This window comes from Chenopodium album, chromosome 10, assembly GCF_948465745.1.
Source record: "Chenopodium album chromosome 10, dcCheAlbu1.1, whole genome shotgun sequence".
Classification (NCBI taxonomy): Eukaryota; Viridiplantae; Streptophyta; class Magnoliopsida; order Caryophyllales; family Amaranthaceae; genus Chenopodium; species Chenopodium album.
This window is the reverse complement of record NC_137843.1, coordinates 56,385,455-56,408,809: the sequence shown is the minus strand read 5'-3', so window position 1 is coordinate 56,408,809 and position 23,355 is coordinate 56,385,455. Positions and strand designations below refer to the sequence as shown.

General features: G+C 35.9%; 2 protein-coding genes across 3 annotated transcripts; one reads left to right on the top strand and one right to left on the bottom strand.

Annotated features, from left to right (window-relative positions):
• Positions 1 to 269: 269 nt before the first annotated feature.
• LOC145562611 (vacuolar protein sorting-associated protein 54, chloroplastic-like) lies at positions 270 to 18,219 on the bottom strand. Of its 2 annotated transcripts, XM_081622942.1 has the most exons (19): positions 17,005 to 18,214; positions 15,321 to 15,383; positions 14,740 to 14,819; positions 14,247 to 14,364; positions 13,832 to 13,906; positions 12,742 to 12,898; positions 12,516 to 12,604; positions 11,048 to 11,313; positions 9,507 to 9,678; positions 9,321 to 9,404; positions 8,828 to 9,234; positions 7,289 to 7,442; positions 4,592 to 4,673; positions 4,003 to 4,082; positions 2,789 to 2,950; positions 2,434 to 2,501; positions 1,662 to 1,742; positions 1,328 to 1,577; positions 270 to 761 (listed from the first exon to the last, which is right to left on the bottom strand). In XM_081622942.1, the coding sequence occupies exons 1-18, from the start codon at positions 17,836 to 17,838 to the stop codon at positions 1,439 to 1,441; spliced, it is 3,111 nt and encodes a 1,036-aa protein (XP_081479068.1). In that variant the 5' UTR covers positions 17,839 to 18,214; the 3' UTR covers positions 270 to 761; positions 1,328 to 1,438. The 2 variants fall into 2 exon arrangements, with proteins under 2 accessions (XP_081479068.1, XP_081479069.1); XM_081622943.1 differs by lacking the exons at positions 270 to 761; positions 1,328 to 1,577; positions 1,662 to 1,742; positions 2,434 to 2,501; positions 4,592 to 4,673 and having other exon boundaries at positions 2,812 to 2,950; positions 4,003 to 4,071; positions 7,341 to 7,442; positions 17,005 to 18,219.
• A 596-nt stretch (positions 18,220 to 18,815) lies between these two features.
• Positions 18,816 to 21,938, top strand: LOC145562610 (uncharacterized). The gene is made up of 6 exons (XM_081622941.1): positions 18,816 to 19,093; positions 19,201 to 19,413; positions 19,658 to 19,824; positions 21,169 to 21,250; positions 21,361 to 21,429; positions 21,529 to 21,938. Exons 1-6 carry the CDS (start codon positions 18,986 to 18,988, stop codon positions 21,697 to 21,699), a joined length of 810 nt encoding a protein of 269 aa, XP_081479067.1. The 5' UTR covers positions 18,816 to 18,985; the 3' UTR covers positions 21,700 to 21,938.
• Positions 21,939 to 23,355: the final 1,417 nt, after the last annotated feature.

The following is a 23,355-nucleotide window of genomic DNA, read 5'->3' as shown; positions in this document are numbered from 1 at the left end:
CTTTGTTACAACTAAAAAGAAGCGGAAATAGTATTTGATTTAATCATTGAAAGACAAATTTATTTACTTTTAACAGGATTGAAATACCACAGATAATGTCTATATGGACCATATCTTAAGGATTTGAGACTAAAAAATTTAGAACTCTGTATTTATGTCTGTACCATGGAAACTACATTGTTAAAAAGAAGCATGGAGGACAAAAAGATCAATACAAGTAGTATCCAACTCAAGAAATGCAATGTTCGAGAGATAAACAACCAATATCCATGGGAGCTTTGTTTAAACTATAAACTGGAATAAATTGTAGGGAATTTTATGAGCACCTTCACACAATTGTGCGCGACAATGTTTCTGATGTAAATTTTTACATATCAGCTTGACCGCAATTAGGCCTCTTCAATGAAGAAAAACAGTAAGAAAACAATTTTCATTCTCTTTAGAATTGTGAAACATATATGCAATGCTGTTGATACTCATACAATAACCTCATATGAACATGGTTACCGAAAAAACAGCAACCAAAACCTAAAAAGAAAACAAAAAGAAAGAGGATGGGGAGTGGAGACGCAAAACTGTTACACTATTCTTTGTTCCCTGCATCTACTAAATTAAATTAGGGAAAAATCGGAAAATTTGTTTCAGGGGAACAAAGTCTTAAGGATGCTACCCATTAGGTTTGTTGTATTTAGTATACAAAAAAATCCTGGTTGTGAAATCTCCGTGAAAAATAAGAATCCAAAGAATTATACCTCATATACCTGCACAAATTAAACAAGACTCAGCAAAATGGTACTAAATCTTCTACTTACTACTAAGTCACATAGGGCCTGTTTGGTAATTAGCTGGTAGCTGATTTATATAGCTGATTGTATTAGCTGGTTTGACTAGCTAATTATGATTAGCTAATTGTGTAAAAATGTTTGGTAAATAGCTGTTAATTGTTAGCTGTTTTAGTGTATTTAAGAGACAAAAAGCAAATTGTACAATAAGCTAATTTTAAAAAGCTCTTATAGTGAGTCTTTTCTAAAAGAGCTTTTTGAGCCCAAAAAGCTCTTTTAATAAGCTATTTACCAAACACCCAAATTAACTTTTTTAATTGGTCAAACATCTAATTGAAAAAATAAGCTAAAAGCTCTTTAAAAACTCTTTACCAAACACACCCATAATCTAGTTTTATACCTTGATTGACACAAGGAAAACTAAAGAGTTGGGCAAACTCCATTGTGCAATATGATAAATAGAAAGGCATGTTCCAAAAAGGAGTAATGTGCATGAAAGTTGAAAAAAGAATTAAATTGTGTTCTTAAACAGTCAAGCGACTGACCTTTCTACAGCTAGATTCAGAAGCAGAGGATGATAGCATAGCTGAACAGTGGATTTTTCAATCTGCAATAATGCCTTCGGCGGAGAAGAGAAAAAACGTACAAAAGCAAGTCTACTGATCACCTTCACTATCAAATCTTTGGGCCAAGAATTCATCAAGGTGCCCCCAATTTGCAACACCTGACTTGCTAGCAATATCAGTAGGAAGTGAGCGTATACACCCTAGAATATGTTGGACGTCCCGATAAAGTCTGCAACACCATTACATATTTCAGATAAAAGTTTATAAATCAAGGTTACAGGCATAGTGCTACAATGTAACAACACAACAGTACCTCGATTTTGCTTGTGGAGTGCTGATCTCCAAGCGGGAAAATGCTTCGGAAATTTGTGAATGAAATATTATGACCACTTGCCTGCAGATGGGATTCACAAAAGAAACATAAGGTTATTTTTCAATAAAAATAAATAAATAAATTTAACTTTTCAATACTTATAGATAACAGATGTCAGAAATTAAGATTGAAATTCAAAATTTGAAACTATATGATGGAAAAAAAGGAAAAAGATGCAGCCACACAAATGCAAATTAAGAAGCTGAACAGATCGGCCAACACAATAGGCAAGTACGACAAAAACTAATAACACAAACATATATAATAGGATGGATAGTATAATATGAAGTAGATTGACAACACTACTCCCTGGCTATTCCATAACTCAAGGGCTATAACAAATTTTTTCAGGAGGTTAAAGTGGTGGATTTCAGAATACAAACCTTTATACATAAATAAATGCAGTATCGAATTCATTTTTTTAAAAATTCAACTTACCCCCAGATCACCATTTATACACCCCTTTACTATGTATTTGATCAAGCTATCTGACATATATATGTATGTTGAGGCATTTTTATCATTAATTATTACTATCTATGGAAATATTTGCTTTAACAAATTAGATTGGGGGTGTATTATTCTCACATCTTAGCTAGGCATACATCTGGATAAATTTGAAAATTTGGGAAAGAGGAGCAGCACAAGAATGCATATAAACATGTGAGATGACAGAAACTACAAACAATTGATCAACATAATTCAAAATCACCTGAAAATTGCTTGAACATCCGCCTCATGAAGCATTCGAGACAAGACACGTTGAAGATAGCCAACTTCCTACAATGTTTTGTAAAAAAATAGTTCACATTTGTAAATACTAAAGACGAAATTTTCACAACAAAAAGACTCACAAAGCCCAGGATTTGCAGACAGACACTATGACTTTCAAAATTTCACATTACAAGGATGATCAAGGGGCTCATAATAAACTTTGAACATTTTTTTGATTTCAATCATGTAACTCTGAAATAAATCAGGAATGTAAACAAGACTATAGGAGGGAGAAAAAAAGGAGATTAATTTGCCAAGGAAAAGAAACATAAAGAAAAGGTGATATTCATTACCTTTGTTAATGATTTTGCAAACTGACTAGGCTGCGTGTCACTATCGTCAGGTTTATTCCAACTCTCAACAATATGAGGTAATCCTCGTAAATGAACTAACAACCTCTCCCTCATAATCTGAACCAGCTTTGTATGTATCTCATCCCGATGGACCTTATAATCCTACAAAGGAGAGAGATATATATGACTACGTTAAAAGCTAAAAACCAAACAACAAGGTCATTTTCAGAAGAAGCTACAAGCATCAGAAATGCAGAATTTTTTTTTTTTTGGGGGGGGGTGGGGGGAGGGGGGGAGTGAGTGGGGGTGGGAAGGGAGAGAATAGGGAAAACAGCAGGTCCAGGGCCCCCAAGAATTCGCAGGGACAAGAGTGTGTGCCTTTGCTTATTGTGGTTTCAAGTTTACTCCTAGAAAAATATATTTGAAGGCCATAAATTGCTAACATATGCATTACAACTTCCAGTGATAGCACACAGACAAGTAGTAAAGTCTTCATTCTTTATGTTGCCTTCTTGCTATGACAATTTTAGATCATCTCCTCAGCCTTCTTAGACATTGTTGTCAAGAAAGTTCTGCATAGAGTTTCAGTGGTCTTCACAGATATAATTCAAGTCCAGAGCAAATATATCCACTGAAATGCACAATTGTATTTCTATTAAAGGGAGACTGCATACTTGACGGTTGACAAGTACAGTGGAGAAATAAATTTGCCCTTTTGTTCTCCTGCACTGACTAGTCCTAGAAAATAATATAGCATTCTAAGACATGTTCTTAAATAAACATACACACATATAAAGAATCAAGGATTAAAAACAGACCAATATTTAAAACACTTCTATTTTCAGGAATTAAGGAAATGAAACCTTGAACTTGACAAATGCAATTGGTAGACACCAAATAAAGTATGATGTCACATATAATCATCTATAGAATGAGAAACAAATTGGTTCGTAGGAAATTAAAAAGTATAGAAAAAATGTCTAGCAAGATTAAAAAAAAGGCTGTCCGGTTTCAACAAAGCAGGAGTCTCTACAGAGGAGTAGACGAATCCAATGGCTTGTTGAATTTACATTGGTATAGACAAGGTTGCGTATACTTGAAGCTCCATAGAGAGAGAGAGCACTATATCAAAGGCAACGAAACTGTATAGAGTATGAATGGAAATAGATAACAAAGAAAAACAAAAGGGGGTAACAGCATATTAAAATCCATACCTGTGCCACCCGATCGATTTCTGACTTTAACAGTGGCTTTCTGGTCTCTGGTACATTGAGAAAAAGAACCTGCTTGATATCTTGAAACACAGAAAGGAACATAGCATTAGAATTTTCTAGCTAACAATGATTTACAAAACATTTTATCTTAAACCAGTCAAGATGAGTAATATGCTTGATGCTCAATCATAGGCATTACACGAAATAGATTACGTTTTGCTATCCGCAACTGAACAGTATGTAACAAACAATTTCTCATGCATGAAGCACCAAATTTTTTTCATCTATCCATTTTTATCTTTTGACAAGAACGAGAAAGTAGATAACTAAAATTAAATCATCTCGGCCACAACATAAAACCACATTAATGGCCAAACAAGATGTACATTTTCTAACATCCTGTGTCACCATTTCTAATAATAATGTACATTCGTATTACCCAGAAAAATATGAATACCGTCTTTATCTATTCTTTTATCACCCAACTTAATAAAATAAATAAATAAATAATTTTCTTAGATTTATAGCTCTTTGCTCAATTTATGTTTCATAACAAGTTCATTGGGAACAGATTATTGAACTCACGCACCTGGAATAATAGCATATGTAAAACTAATGACTTGACTTGCCAAAGCTAAATGTTTGGAAGTGATTGATTTCAAACCAGACACCTGCAATTTAAACATGGCAATCAAGATTACTGAAACAGTAGGAAAAGCATGCAGATAATTAAGTCAGAGGACAAGAAGCCCAGGCTAATGGTTGACAAACAAACATCCCTCCCCACACCCAATATGTAATCCCCCATGATTTTGTAATTTATAATTATAATTTATTATTAATTATAAGATTATTTTACAATAATTATATATTTTTTATAAATATTTTGAAATTAATAAATTAATTTTAAGTTATTTAGTCATTACTAGCTATTGACAATAATCATTCTACCCATACAAATTAAGAGCCTAGTCCAAGTTACCTCAAAGCCCAACTTTACACTATATTTATAATCTTGATATATATTTAGGCCTAAACAAATCATCCTAATTATATTTGGACTAGGAAACCCCAAAACCCACTACTTGTTATTTTTACCCACCTAAATTTTTCCCCTTCATTCACAACTCAATCTCACGTACAAAACAATGAGAAATCCCAAAAAAAAAACTTTGCCTTTCTACTGCTTCTAAACTCACAAAAAAATCACCGCTGCAACACCAGCCACCGTAGCCGCCGACCCACCTCACACTGGCAACCGCCTGCTGCCACGCCTCCCAGCACACCACGCCTCCCAGCACACCACCAGATAGGACTTTATAGAAGGTGATTTCTAGTTGGTAAAGTGGCAATACCAATTCGTTTCTCAAGGTACGTATAAGATACGAAACTTTGCCTTTCATGTTTAAGGATGTATCGAGAACTTAGTATCATGTATAGAGAAGACTGGGCTTAACTGTTTGGTTATACATTGTGATTTCCGTATGTTGTGTGTTATTCTACTTTGCAAGTATTATTTATGCATTAATTTTGTAAGATGCACTTAGAGGCAATTGTACGTGAATACGTGAAATGATTTATTTATTACTCGTTCATGATTATTAAGATAGAATGAGTAAAGGAAGAATTTAAGTCTTATAAGACGAGGTTAAGGTTTTGGGGTGCTTTATGCACTCAAGGTGTTTATACACCGAGGTAGTTAAAGGAATCAATAATAAATATTGCTTGTCACTAATAAATCAAGAATTGAATTTGGAAACTTGGTTTACTTGATTGAATTGATATTGGATTGATTGTATTGTGTTGTTTTGTATACAAGTCATCACCAAGTCTAAACTTGTTAATTACGTAAAGTGCAACATGGATGAGCAATAAAACTCTGGATTTGTGCACATCTGGAGTCATGACAATCAAGGGTTGGGGTACACGGGGTATTAGCCGTGCACTTTTCTAGAGGTCGTCTGATCTACGAGTCTCTTGTTTCAAATACTTTTCAAAAACTAGGAGTTAGATGAGATCTCATACTAGCTATGGTCACGGAGTCGCGCCCATGGCCATTGGATGTGGCCATTGGATGTTTATTGACGTTTCCAAAAGGAGGCATGGGTTTTTTCTTTTATTGATGTTCCAAATGGAGCATGGGATGGACAACCTTGTCTATTGCTTAATCCGATAAATAAAATGAAATAATTTAACTACTATTAACTAGTGAAGTCTTAGTAAAACTTACAGTTGAGTTGTGTATTAAGTCTACAATTTAATTGTGTGTAATGATTGAATATTAGTAGCATGCTAGGGATTTCTTATTATGTTTCGTAGCTTGTATGTACTCAGCGTTGCTGATTGTGTGCTTTTGTGTGTCTTTCTTTGGTCATGGCCTTCGCCTCTCAATGACCATGTGACGATCCAATTTTTACACTTGTAATATTGGGGAGCAGATTAACCACAGGTCTTTACATATTCAGCATTCGCATCAAGGTGGTGGGATTTTGAGTGGAGTGTTGGTTAATTTTCACAACTTATTTTGCTACTTAATTTTGAATTTATTTAAACTCTGTTTCATTTTATACTATTACTAGTTTGGGTTTTGAATGCAGGCCTTAATGGTTCCAAGTTGTAAGACTTAATTTAGTTTTGTTTATTGGTTTTGAAACTTATTTATAACTGAATTAGTTTTTCCGCTGCTAATTTCTGATATAGCCTTAACGTTTGAACAACACGTGGCAGTAGCACGTCAGTAATTCTCTTGGATATTGTTTAGGGTACTCACGGGTTTAAAGAGAGAATTATTGGGATGTTACACAATAAGAAAACACAAAAGGCATAAGCTGGATAAATTCAAAAACGAAAGACAGGGAGGGCCCATCAAACGGTCTCAGACCACATACACAGGGCCGTCCTCACTATTACGGAGGCCCTGTTCAAATTTAACATCTCACAAAAAAAATGGGGCCCTACCCACTATTGTTTAATAATTATAATGTCAGAAATTTGAGAGTTCTAATTTATTTAACGCTTGAAGCCATTAACTTGGACTAATTGTTTCTTTCTTTGATTATAATATTAAAGAACTTTGCTGATTTGAGGCCCCTTGCATTGTGAGGCCCTGTGCAGTTGGTCTCTTTGCACAGGTGCTTCACCGGCCTTGCACATACACAGAGTATACTGTAGATTATAAAGCAATTTGTCCAAAAAGAAAAGGTCACATCACAAAGATCATAACAAGCCAACAAAGAAGTAGCAGAAACGTTAATAGCTGTAAATCAGCTATGAAATGTTGATTTACCTGCATAGCACCAGCGCCAAGAACCAGCTGGCAGGTCCTTGTATTAAAGAACTTCAAAATCTCTACAACGCGGTGAACTATTTCTGATGAAAGTGACGGCAAACTATCATTCATATCAATATACTCTGACAGCATCTTCAGCAATATTAAGCCACTGGAAGCCACAATATTGAAGCCAAGTCAGTAGATTATTTCACTTTGTAAATAAAAGAATTTCAAAAGAAATACTGATTATAAATTGTAATTAACTTCCAAAAAATAAATGGGGCCAACAAAACCCTTTTTATCAGCTCCGGGTTATGACATAAGTCAAGGACAAAAGAAGTTGGATGATGGAAGGACCGAGGAACATCAAAATTACAGACACATAAAAGAAAGGGAGGCTCCAATCTTGTACTACATATATCATGATCAGGCCAAAGAAAACTCCACAACCAATTGAGCAAAGGCTGTCATAAGGCTAAAAACACTACCCGCTCCCACACAGTGATAATGCTAGACATATGATTCCATAAGATCCTGTTTTATCTCTCCAGTCAAATTACCAACAAAATAGCAAATTAATACAGTTTTCACAAAAGATTAAGCTTCTAGCACCTGCCAAAACTAACATTACACTCACACTATAAGACAAAAACATAAGCTCAAACAGATTAGCCGAACTACCCCAACCTGTTCTCAATTCCCAACAACACTAAATAACTTCTGACAGCAGTTTTTTTAGATTGTAAAAGCAGGAAAATTCCTGTAATTTCACTTGCAAAACACAATACACATTATGCATGGATGAAGCAATAAAGTTAACTTAGGTCACCAAATGTACACTGGATCCATCAAGGAAATACAATAAAGGATGACCACATATTTGTGAACTTGAAGTGGGTGCTATATTAGTCCACACCATAGTTGGGGTCTATGATTTTTATCAATAGATAAAGAACTTGGCATTTTACTCTTTTGTGGGGTTTTCACGGAATGGCTGACCTTAGAAATAGGAACTGGGAGCTTATTATTCTCAATTACATTTCAAGATGAATCCCCCATATATCCAAGAAGCACCCAAGTCCCGACTTTCCCGGCAAATTGCCAATTGCCAACATAACACACAGGATTTTAAACTTCTTTAAACCATCAGCAAATTGCCAACATAACACAACCTCAAAAGCCGTTAATATATCCCGTCTCTTAAATCCTTGACAAAATCCTACTCAAAACATGGACAGCTGTAAACCTAGACCAGAAAACATGAAGTGGAAAGGTTGCTGCTAAACCACCTCCTCCATTTTAGATCAAAACCCTTCTCCAACACTACACCAAAAAGAGTCTAGCATAGCCAAGCACAAGCCTTCTCAGAATTCAACTTATAGATGAAAGAAGAACAACCTACTCTGTACTCTCCCAACTTCCCAAGACAGTCAACCATCATTGATGTCAGAAACATAACAGTACAGTAAATTACTAACATATGCCAGTAAGAAATTCATGAGATATATAACAGCTAAGGTGGCAACGACTAAAATAAAAGGTAGAATAACTAACCAGTTAACCATGTGATATCCAACGCCCCTGTACATTAGTGTTTGAGAAGTTGATTTCCCACGGTCCTTTGTATTGCTACTTTTGCTGAGCGCTGAAGTACCAGCATCAGCTTTACTTGCATCATTAGCCTCGCCTAAATGCTGAGATTTCTCTTGATTGGACACATCACCAGAAACATTGTTTGAATCAGTTCTCTCTATATGCTGCTCAACATTGGATTCTTTACTATCGTCAACCACAGTTGACACACCATTGCTTGAAATTATTGAAGTGCCTTGATCGTCACCAAAGTTCTCAGTAATTAAAGAATCTGAACCACGCATTGAAGCAACAATGGCCTGAAACTCATCAGGAACATCAACTTCTGACCATGTTTCTTGATCCAACACCGCCTTAATTTTTGACACCTGCCTCAGCCAGCAGAGAGGTGGGTTCATGATAAATACAATATTTTCTTGCGACTCATATCAAATAAGCACCTAGAAATACTTACACGAGATTCATGCTGAAAATCAACAAAGGCTTTTGCTTGTGACTGCAATGTACCTCGTATACTATATCCTAACCTTCCACCAATCTGTTCATATAACCAAGATATGGGCTCAAAACCAGAACATGAACACATTTCTGTAACTTAAGAATAGGACAGATACACAATACAAGTACATCTTCACCATACCTTTTCTGTAGCATTTATAAAATCTTGGGTGATGCTGTATATACTAAGAAATTCCGGCAAACGCAACTTGGGATGAAGAAGAGCACGAACACCTAAGAGCTTCGCCCACCTTCCATGGGCAGCATCACAAGCTGCAAAGACAGCTTCAGCATTTTCTCGCAACACATCAGCTCTGTCCAAAACTAGGGTTTAATCACTACACCTTTTGAAACAGAGACATGCTATCACATATCATTTTTATGCCCAAACACTGTAAAATGTAAGCCATGCTCAACCACTACTAAGACAAAGGTAGTCCAAAAGAAACAATTTGTAGTGATGATTACCAAAAAGAGTACTTTTTCTTTCTACTTAGTTAGTGGGAGGTTTGACAAAGTTTGGGAAACTCCAGAGGAACATGGCCTTAACCATAGGCGGTTAAAAACAATCAAAAGGGCAGTTCCCTTAAGGAATGCACTTTTTCTTCCTTCTACTAACATGGCAAGAAAACCTGCTCCGCAGAATAGGCAACAAAAACACTAACAATAATGATAACAAAAAATAACAGAAACAATAACAACAATTTCTGAATAGACTATCATAATGTGAAACGATATAATACAACTAAAAGGATAGCAAGTGGCAGACACTTCAGGACATTGGCAATCTCACAGTGAAATATAAACATAAAAAAAAAAAAAAAAAAAAAAAAAAAAAAAAAAAAAAAAAGAAGAAGAAGATTAAATATTAGCATAAGTAATAGTAATAAGAAATTTACTATTAAGAACAATGTTGCCCAAACCACCACCACCACTCAATGAACTGTTTGCTCAGAGTGGACCATAAATTACCTAATAACCCCCTAGAATAATATTCTCACGTCTTATTCTTGGAAAATTCAAATTTCATCTTTCAATATTAATTAATCATTCATGACTCGCTGCCTCCATCAATTTTCCTTCAGTTAAAGCATCCTCATTTCTACCACAATTAAATTGCACACTTGCTAATAAGGCCAACATTTTGCACAACTGAGAAAATTAATCTCACATCTACTCAAAAGAATTTTCCTTGAGTTGGGATTTTCTTTTCACACTAAATTGCTCTTATATTTCATCCATTCAGCATTGATACAATGCAACATTTTCCTCCATTTCTACATTACCTTGAATTATGGAGCAAAGATATATGAAACAATCTTTCTTTGACATAACATACGTCCCAATCCTACTTTCTATATCCCATGTCCCATAACTTTGTGCCAGTCCTACCTAACTGAAACTTTTCACTGCAAAGTATCACCCCAGAATTAGAACTTGTCTTGGCTCCTTCACTCATACCAGAGTTACCAAACCACTTTATAGACAGTACAAACTATCCCCTAGAATGTATTTGGAAAACAGACATTTAAAAGAAGATAATGCTTGTTATATGTATATAACAACTGAAATTAATGTACAGAATTACTTTATTATTCAACACCAGCAACATGATCAATATACATCATGCCAAAAATAAAGATAAGGAACAATGCATCTTAAAAGAAAGGTGAAGTAGCTGACCTGAAATTTTTGGATACGTTAGATGTACTTGTCAGTTCAGTAGCCTTCCCTTGTAATGAAGGAGCCTTGGTAGCATTTCTTTGAGAAGAATATGCAATTGCGTGATTAACTTGATTTTGATTATCATTATCATCTTGTGCAGCTTCGGAAGCTGCAGCACCATGTGCAATAGCAGCAGCAACGGACTCGGATGCATAATGACCATCCAGATTAGACATGATCCACTCAATGGACTTTTTAACTTCAGCTGCCCGAACTAGATGTGCCTATATTTACTAAACAGAATAAGTCACGTCGTACTTAACAGAGAAAACAAGCAAACTAATTTATAAAGCCATGTAAACATTCATAGAAGTGGTTGAGATGTTGAGGTAACCAGTGCACTCGTTAGAGCCTGAACTAGCTCACTTTAAAGTTGCTAATTTTTGTTAAACAAAAGACCTAAACTCACTCAAGTCTGCAAGCAGGTCAATTACCCCTTAAGTATACACATGTTCATTATCATATAAGATACTGGTCAAAGCTCATCATTTGCCCAATTTATATAATCCGAATATTATACAGGTAATACAAACCATATGCTTAGTAACAGGACATGTCCAAAAAGATAAAGTTAAGGCTTCATCAGAACAAGATAAGCTCTCTAGTCTCTAATATCCTAACTCCTCTCTTTTCCTGTCGAGCTGTCAACAAACAAATAGCTCAGCATCAACTTCCACATTTCACTAATCCACTTAGTCTTTAGCCCTTCTTTTCTTTGCAACTGAAACCTCTTTTGTTGGGTCCAATAGAACCTAGAAGACCCAGATAAATAAACACTCAACTGCCTTGTGAAGAATACCCAAGGGTAGAAAAGTAGACGATCCTTCAAGTTTCTGCTTTAAGAAATGAATAGTGCACCAAGCTTGAACAAGAGCAATCACTATCAAAAGTATGCATAATGTAATCATAGGTCCTTGAATCCTTGCATCTATGAGGTATTCCCTCAGTTAGCTCTTTTCCTGATTTGCAAAGATAACTACTGACATGGCTTTCCTCTCCTCATTAAGTTAAAGAAGAAAGGGAAAGGGTTTTAGGTTTGTAATAAGGTGATTCAACGCTGTTCTATCACTAAACATTCTCTGTATTTCATAGTCATGACAAGGGTATATATAGGTTAGTCTTACTATTTCGTACAATTTGTCAAACAATATGTTTAAATCATTCCTCAATATGCCCAAAATTCAACTTCAGTAATGAAATTGAAACTAACTAGTTGCTATGTGAGATCTAGTTGTATTAGATCATGCACCAGACTGCATTCTATGATATGCATTTTGTTCAAAAATGTTTTTGCCACATTTACAAAGTGTAAATCTTTTACTTAAAAGCTAGCCTTAAGCCTCTAACCAACTTTACCTAAAACTTATCAAAAAAAAAATTACAACATAAATGATCTACTGATGAGTATTGCTTGAGCATACATTACCAGGACAATCTTGAAAACAGCAGCTAATAGCTCAACAAAGCTTTCAGATGACAGGCTCCTTAACCTGCTTGCAAGAGACGAGCCTCCACCTAAATCATACACCAAGTGCCAATAGGTTATTTTCCCTTAATTTGATCAGACTGAATAACTAACAGAAATGACAAAGAAAACAAAATGTTTCTCAGGTGTTTTTAGGATAAAGGGGTGAGCTTGGAGAGTATCTCACCATCTGCATCACCAGTCTTCTCTCCAGCCGAGAAATCTGACTCTTGAGACCGAGCAATCAGAACTGGTAGCAGCTCTGCCACAGCATTTTTAATAGCTGTCTTCATATCAGCAGTAAGTGTATCACGATACATTCTCAGAACAGATGGTAGTTTTGCCTGACAAGTGACACATAGACCCATATGACATGTTAGTTCAGCAAATGAAAAAACCCATTCACATATTACTATTTATTACTAAGCATTGAATAGTCAAGACACTGGAGTCTTAATTATATCTTTTACAAACAACACTGAGTACTGCACAAGTAGCCAAAATTTTCAAAGGCTTAAGTTTTCCCTTGCACAGGCGGTCTGCAATGATCACAGAAAACAAGCACAACATTTCTAGTCATCAGTTTAACAGCAGATCTTTGAATTTATCCTTTTCCTATTTGACTAGGTAGGAAAAAGAGACAGAAGTTTAAACTTCATTCAGGAGCAATAGAAATCTCCTTTACATGTCATCAATTTAACACAGGTCAATCAACTTTCCGTTCTTCTTTTTTCTAGTTGATTTTGTAGCAAAAGAGAGACAAAAGATGAAGAACTTCATTCAGAAACAATACGGATTTCTCATAGCATAAAATTGCCAGGATATTCAAAAATCATCATGCAATTTAAGTGGAAATACTAAACAGTACATCGACATTATTATATTACATTATTTCAATTTGGCAATACGGGATACAATACACAACGACCACTGCCATAATCTATTATCTATATGTCAAATAATCGTATATCTTCAACTCCATTATAAAGGGAAAATTCGACACAAACAGAAAACATCACAAATTAATGTAAAGTGAAAAAGTTCTCTTGATAATGCAAAATAACTTATCCACTTCGACCCACTTACTATTAGTAAGAAATTATCTACTATTGATTAGGAAATTAACGATGACTTTCAAATTTAGCATCCTAGCTTAAGCAAAGTAATCACCAACACAATTTTACATTGCTCTAAGGCCTACAGATTTATTAAAAAGGAACAATAGAGCTAGGCAGCATACAATAAAAAATCAATTTTAGGAGGAAAAAGCTTCTCACCGTTCTAAGCAGTCCAATCACAATAGGTAAAACAAGATCTCGGAAATTAGAAGTTTCTTCTTCGTCTAGCTTAACCTGCAAAGAGGGAGACTTGAATCAGGTTTCCAGCTACATGCTAGTCAGCCATGAAAACCCTATTCCACTGACCCTCATACCAATTTTAAGGACCAGCAGCAATTAAAGTAAAAATGAGGAAGATTACATAGATAGAATTACCAAAAGATAATAAGGATAGCCACAAATAAGTTAATGGCAGGGTCTAGGATATCAACATGTTACTAGTCAAGGCTAGTAATGAGTTGGTTTCCAAAAAGACTCACCCACAAAAGACATACGTCATCCACAAATCTAAATCCCTCAAAATTAACAATAAGGGTAACGAAGGAAGAAACCAGAAGACCAATGTCATACTCACATCATCAAGCCTTCCATTACTGGGTACAGAAGCTCTTTCTTTTGCTGTTGATACAATTATAGCATCTAAATCCCCGGCATCATGCAAAGATGCACGCATGAATTCTGCTGAAAGAATGCTACAAGAATGAATTCAATGAGTTAAAGATAGACCACAGCTAGCAGCCATGACATAATTATCAATTGGAACAACTATATATAATCCAACTTTAAATCGCATAGTTTGTTGCAAAAATAATAGTTGAACAAAGAGGTTTAACAAAGATTGTATATAGGATCCTATCCCATAATAGTTCAAGAACATCAAGCTAAATTGCTAATCCATCATAATCTCCAAAAGTTAACAGTAGAAATGATTTTCTCCTTAGACCAACAAAGGCTTGAATCCACTTGAAAATGTACTTAGAATATAAATTATTTTTAAGAAACCTATGCAACATTAGATGAAGCTTAATTTCCAAGATATATACTGGTACCATGTTGAGTAGACCAACCTGTATATGGAGTCCATTGATGCAGCAACATGGTCCCGCAAATGACGAAAGCAATGTAAACCTGTCAACTCATCCCCATCCTGGCAAAAAAGATATATGATCAGAAACTAAAAACTTACACAAGTTGACCTTCACACTCCACTTTGTTTGCTATATCAAAGATAAAACTCATTAAACGTAAAATTTTCACAGCAACAAAACAATTCAAAAGTGGAGCAAGAAGCGAACAGATTTGCAAATGCTACCCTCCAGCAGAAAATATGACTGTAAGGGACTAGAAGGCTAACCTCCTACCCATATCAACTTCTTTGAGCTTTATATATTAGATTGTCTCAATCCCTTTTCTGTTTCCAGAACTCCAGATCAGTGTTTGAGCAAATTTTAATATTATAAAGAAGAATTTAGGTTTAGGTTGGCCCAGATATCTAGTTTGATACATTCAATCAACTACCCAATGTATGACCAACATCTATGATCATTAAAAGTACAACCTCGGAAAAAAATGAAGGTAAACTGGGAAGAAATTCAGATGATGTACACAAAAAATGGCAGATTAACCAGCACATAGGATTTGCTTATACCAGTAATTGCCGCAAATCATCAGCAATGTCCAATGCTCCAGCACAATCGGCAGATGCAACAAGCTGAACATAAAACATATAGTTATTTACAGATGCAAAAGAATGCAGATATACTGAAGTTGAATATTGAACACCAGCAACAACAATATCAATCATAACAGTGTTTTGTACGAATTAATTAGGGAACGGTATTAAAAACCACAAACCAGGGTATCAAAAAAGGATATTAAGTGGATATAAAGCGCTCTGTTCATTTTGACCAATAATACAATAACACCAACAAAATTGACGGCTCCCACAACCTCAACAAGGAACTCCCATCCAACAGAACAGTGGGACTGATGCATAATGCAAAAAGTGTTTCTCTGGATATGACGAAGAACAGAAACAGTTCTTAATACCTAAACTTGGGTCACACATTATAAATCTTGTGGAATCAGAGCTATTAGACATTAAGAATGCATAAAGCTCCCCAAACTACCCCCCTGCTTTTACCTCAAGCACATCTATAGAGGATTATCAAAGAAATAGCTAATAGAAAGGTTGAATACTTAGCTAGTGAAATACATATCAGATCATTTTTTTTTTCAGGTTCCTTTGTTCCTCCGTCAATTTTCCTTAGAACATAATAATGTCTGAGCTAGAGTGCACTTCCTTACAAATAACGTAGCTTGAGGGCATGATCTTTTTGCCTTTTTCTGCCCCACCTCCAATTCACAGCCAAATTCTTACTCAGTTGTTTTTACTGTCCAGCTTCCACTCAACCGAACGGTTATGATGGGCAAAAGTGTTCCTTTGCAGGTGGGGATGGAATGATGGATGTGGCGTAACCCTTCTAATCTATATGGATTAACCTTTGGTTGACCAGGCACCCTCTTCCCAAAATAAGAAATGGAAATAACTTTGTTACTTAGACCCTTCAATTCATACCACCCTATGTACTCGTACCTAATCCTTGACACTCCAGCATGGGTATGGAGGATCCACACGTCATTTTGTACCAAAATATTGTAAAAAAATAAGAAAATAAAGCCTTAGACACATAGCAATGTCCAAAACCTTGCTGAAAGCACGATAACAACCGCCCAGACAAACTTAAAGGAGTAATAACTATATTTTCAACCAAAGGAAGTCAAAATAGAAGATCTATTATATTGCACTCATTGTCAGAAGTCACTGTGGGTCACCCATGTCCAGAAGCAACACTGCAAGAGTAGACTACTCATAACTTCCGAGATCCCAAAATCACCAACTACAATGTCATAAAGCCACCTATAGGTTGTTACTAAAGTTGCAAAAGGCTACTGTACCAAAATATAGTGCAACCACAACTAAGGCTGATATTGATTGTAACCTTCCCAGTTTTCCAGCAATACAATCTGTATCATCCTATAATCACTACACACAGTGAAAATCCCACATTAATAATATCACCCTAGAAATATTTCACCAAAGTTATGCGTACAGCAGCATTGTATTTGTATACATTGCACAATCTGTATCATATACTACTCAAGATCATTCTAAGAATGTACAAAAATATCAAACTCTATACATTGCAGCTCATATAACAGAGAAAATTGTGCCCCCTAATCAAATTTCAAGCGAAGCCAATCAAATGTTAAAATAAGCAAATACAACATAAACAATAACATGTAGCTATACAAATCAGCAAAGAAGTTACCAGCTTAAGAGCACCAAGAGCTTGATCAACGTATAATATAAGCCTAAGTTTCTGCTGAAGCTCTAACAAGTTGCCCCTCATTGAACTAAACTCTTGAATCTCCCTCGCCGACCCAACAACATCAGCATCTAGCAACCTGATGGTCTCCTTCAATTCCCTAATCCTCTTACACCCTTCAACAATCTTCACATTCAAATCCCCCAGCTGCTGCTGAGCCTCAAAGAACGAATTCGACCGCAACGAGATCTCCTTCACCAAATGCATCTCCACCACATCCAGATACTGGGACAATCTCTCTTGCAGGACCAAATTCTCATTCATCGTCGAAAACGGGCAAGCAGCCCGAAAAGTCCCCCCATCCTCAAGCTCAAAATCCTCCTTAAAGTACAATGCAGGCACTTCCCTCAAACAAGCAACTAACGCTTCTCCCTGTCCTCCAATATTCTCAACAATATCAACATTCTCCTTACTACTATGATTCCGAATATCCTCGAATCGAGCATAATGCTCCGAGATCGAATTCAAATACGGTTGAAAATCAGATTTATTAGCATCCAATCCAGGTTTCGAAGTATTAATTGGGGCAAATTCAGGCAAAATCACCGATGTCGGCGAAGACCACCATCCAAGCCAAGAAGAAGCATCACTAGAGTGAGGATTATTAAGAATTGAAGACAAATTATGCTCAAAAATCGCCTTACTTGAAAGAGAAGAATTCGAGCTTGTTCTTGAGATACTATTCTCCCTTGATGGTGAAGATGATGATGATGATGAAGTACTCGCTGTTGCTGCTTCGAGATTAAACCTTCCCGAAACAGAAGGTCGCGACTCCATTATCAATCAATCGATCGGAAAACTCAGCGTCTTCTACTCTGATTTCGATCGAATTTCATAAACCCTAGAAAATCGACAGCATTGATTGCGGAATTCAGAGGTGTTAGAACTGTGGATCTTTGCGATTGAATTGGGGAAATGGTGGAGATTGCTGTTGATTGAATTGAAGAAGTTTGAAGGTCGATGAAAATGGAGGAGAGAGAAAATGGTGTTTGAGTTTCTCTCTCTAAGTTGAAGGTACAACAATGGCGATTTAGATCTGAGAAGTAAAAGAGGATTACTACTGAAAATCTGCTACAGTGAGAATGTGAGATGTCCGAATTTTTACTTTGTTTTTTTTTCTTGGAAAAGTAAGGTGACTAGAAAAGTCGAAAGGACGATGAATGGAGGATGCTCATGGGTTGGGGCCTTGGGGGTTAAGGGTTAATCCGATCGTTAATTTGTTCACTCGAGAGCATGATAAATGTTAGATGTATTCGGTGAAATTAATTATTGTATGGAGTTAAAAAAAAATTGAGATAAAGTAGTTAGGTACGTCTAACTAGTACGGAGTAGAGCACTCATTAGTGGTAGTCATAGACTCGTAGTATTTATTAAACTAGTTGTTTGATGAACATGTATGAAACAAAAGTAGCTATTAAAAACTACAATATTATGGAATAAATGTTGGAGTAATAAAGATAACTCCAATCACTAATGAAGAACCCAAATTTTTATATGGAGTACTACGTAGGTAGCTGGCCACACCATGTGACTTACCATTATAAAGTTTATTTTGTCATTATTAAAAGGGTTATTTCATGATATTTTCATTAATATTACAGGGTTACTTGGTTATTGTTACACAGGTTGATATTTTATTGAATTTTCACGCTGTTATTCCAAACTATTACTAGTACCAAATGCACCCTGTAATTATAAAAGAAAACAAATTATAAATAGATAAAACAACTTCTTTACCGGCAAATCCGATCACATGTTGATCCTAACTCGACTTCACTTTATCACTTGATACGTCCCTCATTTTATGCTTGTGGCTCTCCTAGTTGCTCCACACTCCCTCCCACCATCATCATAGACTTTGCTATCCAAAATCTTCTAACATTAGAAGGTACACTTGTAATTTCTGATCTTTCAACCTCAAAACATGGCATCCTCTCTAATGTCAGGCGCTTCCTCCTCTTGCTCTGCCGCCTTATCCACCAGAACCCTCCCTTCCTCTCCAAAATCATGCCCACCCCTTCATCTTCCTCAGGTTTGCTCCCTTTTTTTTGGGTTTAATTTCGCAATCTTTGATCATTTGATTCACAAATTATTACAATTTCATGTAATTTTAACTGGGTATTTCTTGGTTTTGTGCAGAAAACCAATTTTCAGGGACTTTCTTTGCAAGATGCAAAAAGGGTCATTTTCAGTTCACTTGTAGCTGAAAGAATGAACTATTCCACCACTGTTAAAAGAGGGTTTGAGATCAAAGCAAGAACAACTGGTGCTTCGAAGTCAATCGAGGTTGAAGTTGATAAACCTTTAGGCCTCACTCTTGGTCAGAAACCTGGTGGTGGAGTTGTCATCACTGTTAGTAATACTTTTATCTCAATTATTCGCCATTTTAACTAGTTATTCGGTTATGATATATGTAGCCCTAAGGACTAAATTAACGCATTACACTTATTTAATAAAATTACGCGTCGTTTGGTGTTATTAATGTTTATCGTATTATAACGAGTCATCTTTTAATTGTTTGTTTTGTAATTTTTTATTCCGGGTTTGAAATTTTGGGTGTTTTGATGGAAAATATACAATTATATTGTTGATGTAGGCAGTAGATGGTGGAGGAAATGCTGCAAAAGCTGGGCTTAAATCAGGTGATCAGGTGATTTATACTAGCAGTTTTTTTGGTGATGAACTTTGGCCTGCTGATAAGCTTGGATTCACTAAAACTGCAATTCAGGCTAAGCCTGATTCTGTTTACTTTGTTGTCAGCAGGTATAATATAGTATGTATTCCTTGTTATATGCTCAATTTATTAGATTTTGTTAATATTATGTGTTAAGCTAGAAATGTGCCATATTTGTGGATAGATTATGAGTTTTTGAATCGTTGTTCTTCTGTGTTTTCTTCCTCGAACAACTTGTTTAGGCTTAGCATTCGATTGGTTTTAGCTAATTGCGACCTCTCTATGGGGGTGAATAGACTGAATACAAAGCTTATAGTGGTAGGGCAGAATGAACTGTATGTTTAACACAATGACACAAATACCAGTATAAGTTACAGACTGAGAAATCGAGGTAGCAGAAAGCTTAGATATTTTTTAAGTTTTATTTTGATGAAAAGAAAGGTTAAGTATTGGCGCATAGCTGCTATTTACATGCCAAGTAAATAGCAGCTATACGACAAAAGAGTGATGAATTTTTTTTTTTTCTAATGGTAAAATATTTGTACCACTGTTACCTATAATACCTATAAATTGTACTGCTAAAATAGCTTATACTCTAATTGTACATTAAAAATTCCACTGTAAGTATAATGGTACATTAAAAATACCACTGTACTAATATAAAAATCTCAAAAGCAAAGTGAATTAACCCTCCTATATGCATCCTAAACATATAGAAGCTATGCGCCTAGTTGCATTCGAAAAGAAAGGAGCTAGATAAAAATCCAAAAAAAAAAGGCAGAATTACAAGATAGTTTTATAGGAGGGATTTATTACATCTTAGACAAACCCAGGTTTGGGTATCTAAAATAGAATTTACATTGTAAAAAATAAATCTCAATTCTGCAAGTATTTTTGCCACAAGGTCAGTCACTTGTCATCACTATTGAGTTTTATCCAGTTTTTAGGTAGTATATTCTAGGTAACTTATATTGAAATCTCAAAATCTGAAAGGTAGATGAGAAACTGATTTTGGATAAAATAGTATTCCTATGTCGGAGTTAGTTTTGTTGAGGGGAACCTCAGTTGGCTTGTGAACATCATCAACAGTAGCTGAGCCTCTGCCATATGTACCAGTTGATGAGATAAGGAAAGGGATTAGACTTGTAAGAAAGTTTTCAAAACACACTGAAAGCTTTCCTTTGTTTTCTTATTCGAAGTATGTAGTAAGTTTTAATAACCATACCCAAATAATTCATGTGTCTATTTGTTTCCTACGCCCCACTTTATGGGGTCATAAATTGTGTTTGCTTAGGAAGGAGCTCCTATAGAAGCAGAGAGAAATCAGATAATAGTAACTATTGAGAGCTAGATGGAGACAAACAGTAAAATTTCTCTTTATATAATGTATTGGTATTCTCTTTTTGCTCCTAATGTTCAGCATTTTAATGCAGAGGTGCTGATGTTGATGTGAAAAAACTTCCAAAACGTCCTGCTCCTCCGCGTTTTGGGCGAAAACTAACTGAGGCACAAAAGGCAAGCATTCATGGAAGCTCTGATCTAACAATACTCATTATTTTTATAGATTTGTTAAGCACATTGTACTTGAATTGCTTTATTTACTGAGATGCCGTTAACCTTTTTAGGCCAAAGCGACTCACATATGCCTTGACTGTGGATTCATATACACATTATCAAAACCTTTTGAAGATCAGGCAAGCTTGTCAATCTAATTTTCATTACATTTAATTCCAGGCTGACCAGGTCTTTAATAACTTGGTCTGAACAACTATTTTGTTTTGCTTGTTTTGCAGCCCGACGATTATGCTTGTCCTCAGTGTATAGCGCCAAAGAAGAGGTTTGCACGCTATGATGTGAACACAGGTAAGGCAGTAGGTGGTGCTTTACCGCCTATCGGTGTCATCATAGGGCTAGTTGCTGGTCTTGGTGCAGTTGGAGCATTATTAGTATACGGTCTTCAGTAACGCAAATCTGAAATCTTATTAGTTCACCCGTTCTGTACATCTTCTGATATTTATGGGACTGCCATTTAATTGGTGATTGTGATCCATTTGTTATATATGCTGGAGAGCGAATACTATGTAAAAGCAACCCTAGGCAATTTTCTCCATTGTAAGTACCGGGATACAAATGTAAATCTAAACTGTTTGATTGCAAATTGGAACAAATTTAATGTTATTATGTGACACATTATATCCTTAAATTGGCGTAATCTCTATGTACTATGTATCAGTCTTAGCTGGGTTGGTTGTTGGTGACAGGACTAAGTTCCCTGATGCTCCAACAATGGACCTGGCTTTCCCTGCAGCAGAGGAGATCCCATGTCAACTGTCAAGTGGACCTCAGTTGGGGATCAGGACATCAGGAGAGGGTAGAGTTGGGCCCAAAGTTGGCAAGGAAGAAGGTAAGGGCGTACATGCAATCACATCTCCAGTGTGATTCCCTTTGGTGCTTGAATGGAGGTATGGGGTGATGGGAATACCAAACACAAAGCCCATCAGGAAGAGGAAGTCAATCAACTAGATCAGATAATGGCCCGAGATGGGAATATAGGCTACAACAAACCAGTACCCTCTACGCCAGGGACAGTTGTCACAGTCCCACGGAGGAGGAGAAGGGTCTGGGCTAAGGCCAGTAGGCCATTGTGCAGCCAGATAGAATCAGACAATCCATATGCCATAACTTTTGGTCTAGATCAATTAACTTACTCATGTAGACCACCTCGAGGATGTTCTTGTAGTAGCTGCAGATGGCCCCCGCTGTGCTGAATGAGTTAATTTTAGGAGATCGAGGTTGTTGCTCTGGAATGCAATGTCTTAATAGGAATCAGCACCCTATGAAGTGAAGGCCGTGTCATTAAGAATTCCTTGGGTGCATACTTTGTTCTACTCTATCCTGCTACGTACTATAGCTTCTTTTTCTTGGTTCTCTTGGATCTTCACTTGCAACACCTTTGAACCAAAATATTAACCGAGGAGGATATAATGCCAGACCTATAGACCATGGCTCCAACCGACATATAATCTAATGTTATACTACATATATACGTATTATATGCTTACATACTTAACCTCATTGGCTCAATGTCATCCTTAGATTCCATCAGGTTCATTTTCATGTTTGAGTGCATAACGAGTGCAACATCATTATATAATCAACAAATTATCAATTTGTTGGCATTCATGTAATAAAATTATTAAGCATTTGAAAACAAACTTTAGAAAAATGGAACACTCATGAAATGTAAACAATATGTTTACTATGATCAAAATGAAGAATAGGTTGTACCCTGTAATCATGTTCCACATTTTAACTTCCCTTAGAATTAGGAGGAGACCTTGACCTTTAGGCATATATATGTGAACTCATACTAGAAGTAAACTTAAAAATTTATCAATAATATAGTCATACGACTTCTAGAATATGAATCAAAAGCTGTAAATACAAAACAATTAAGATCAAAATAATATTCTAATTTGTCAAAACCACGATACATACGTATACGCGAACATAATTGATCGCTCGTTTACGTTGGAGATATATATGGTGTAGCCTGTGAACACATGCATCTACAAGGCATTCTTCTACGTCAGATTAAGTATAGTAGCGCAGTTATGGCA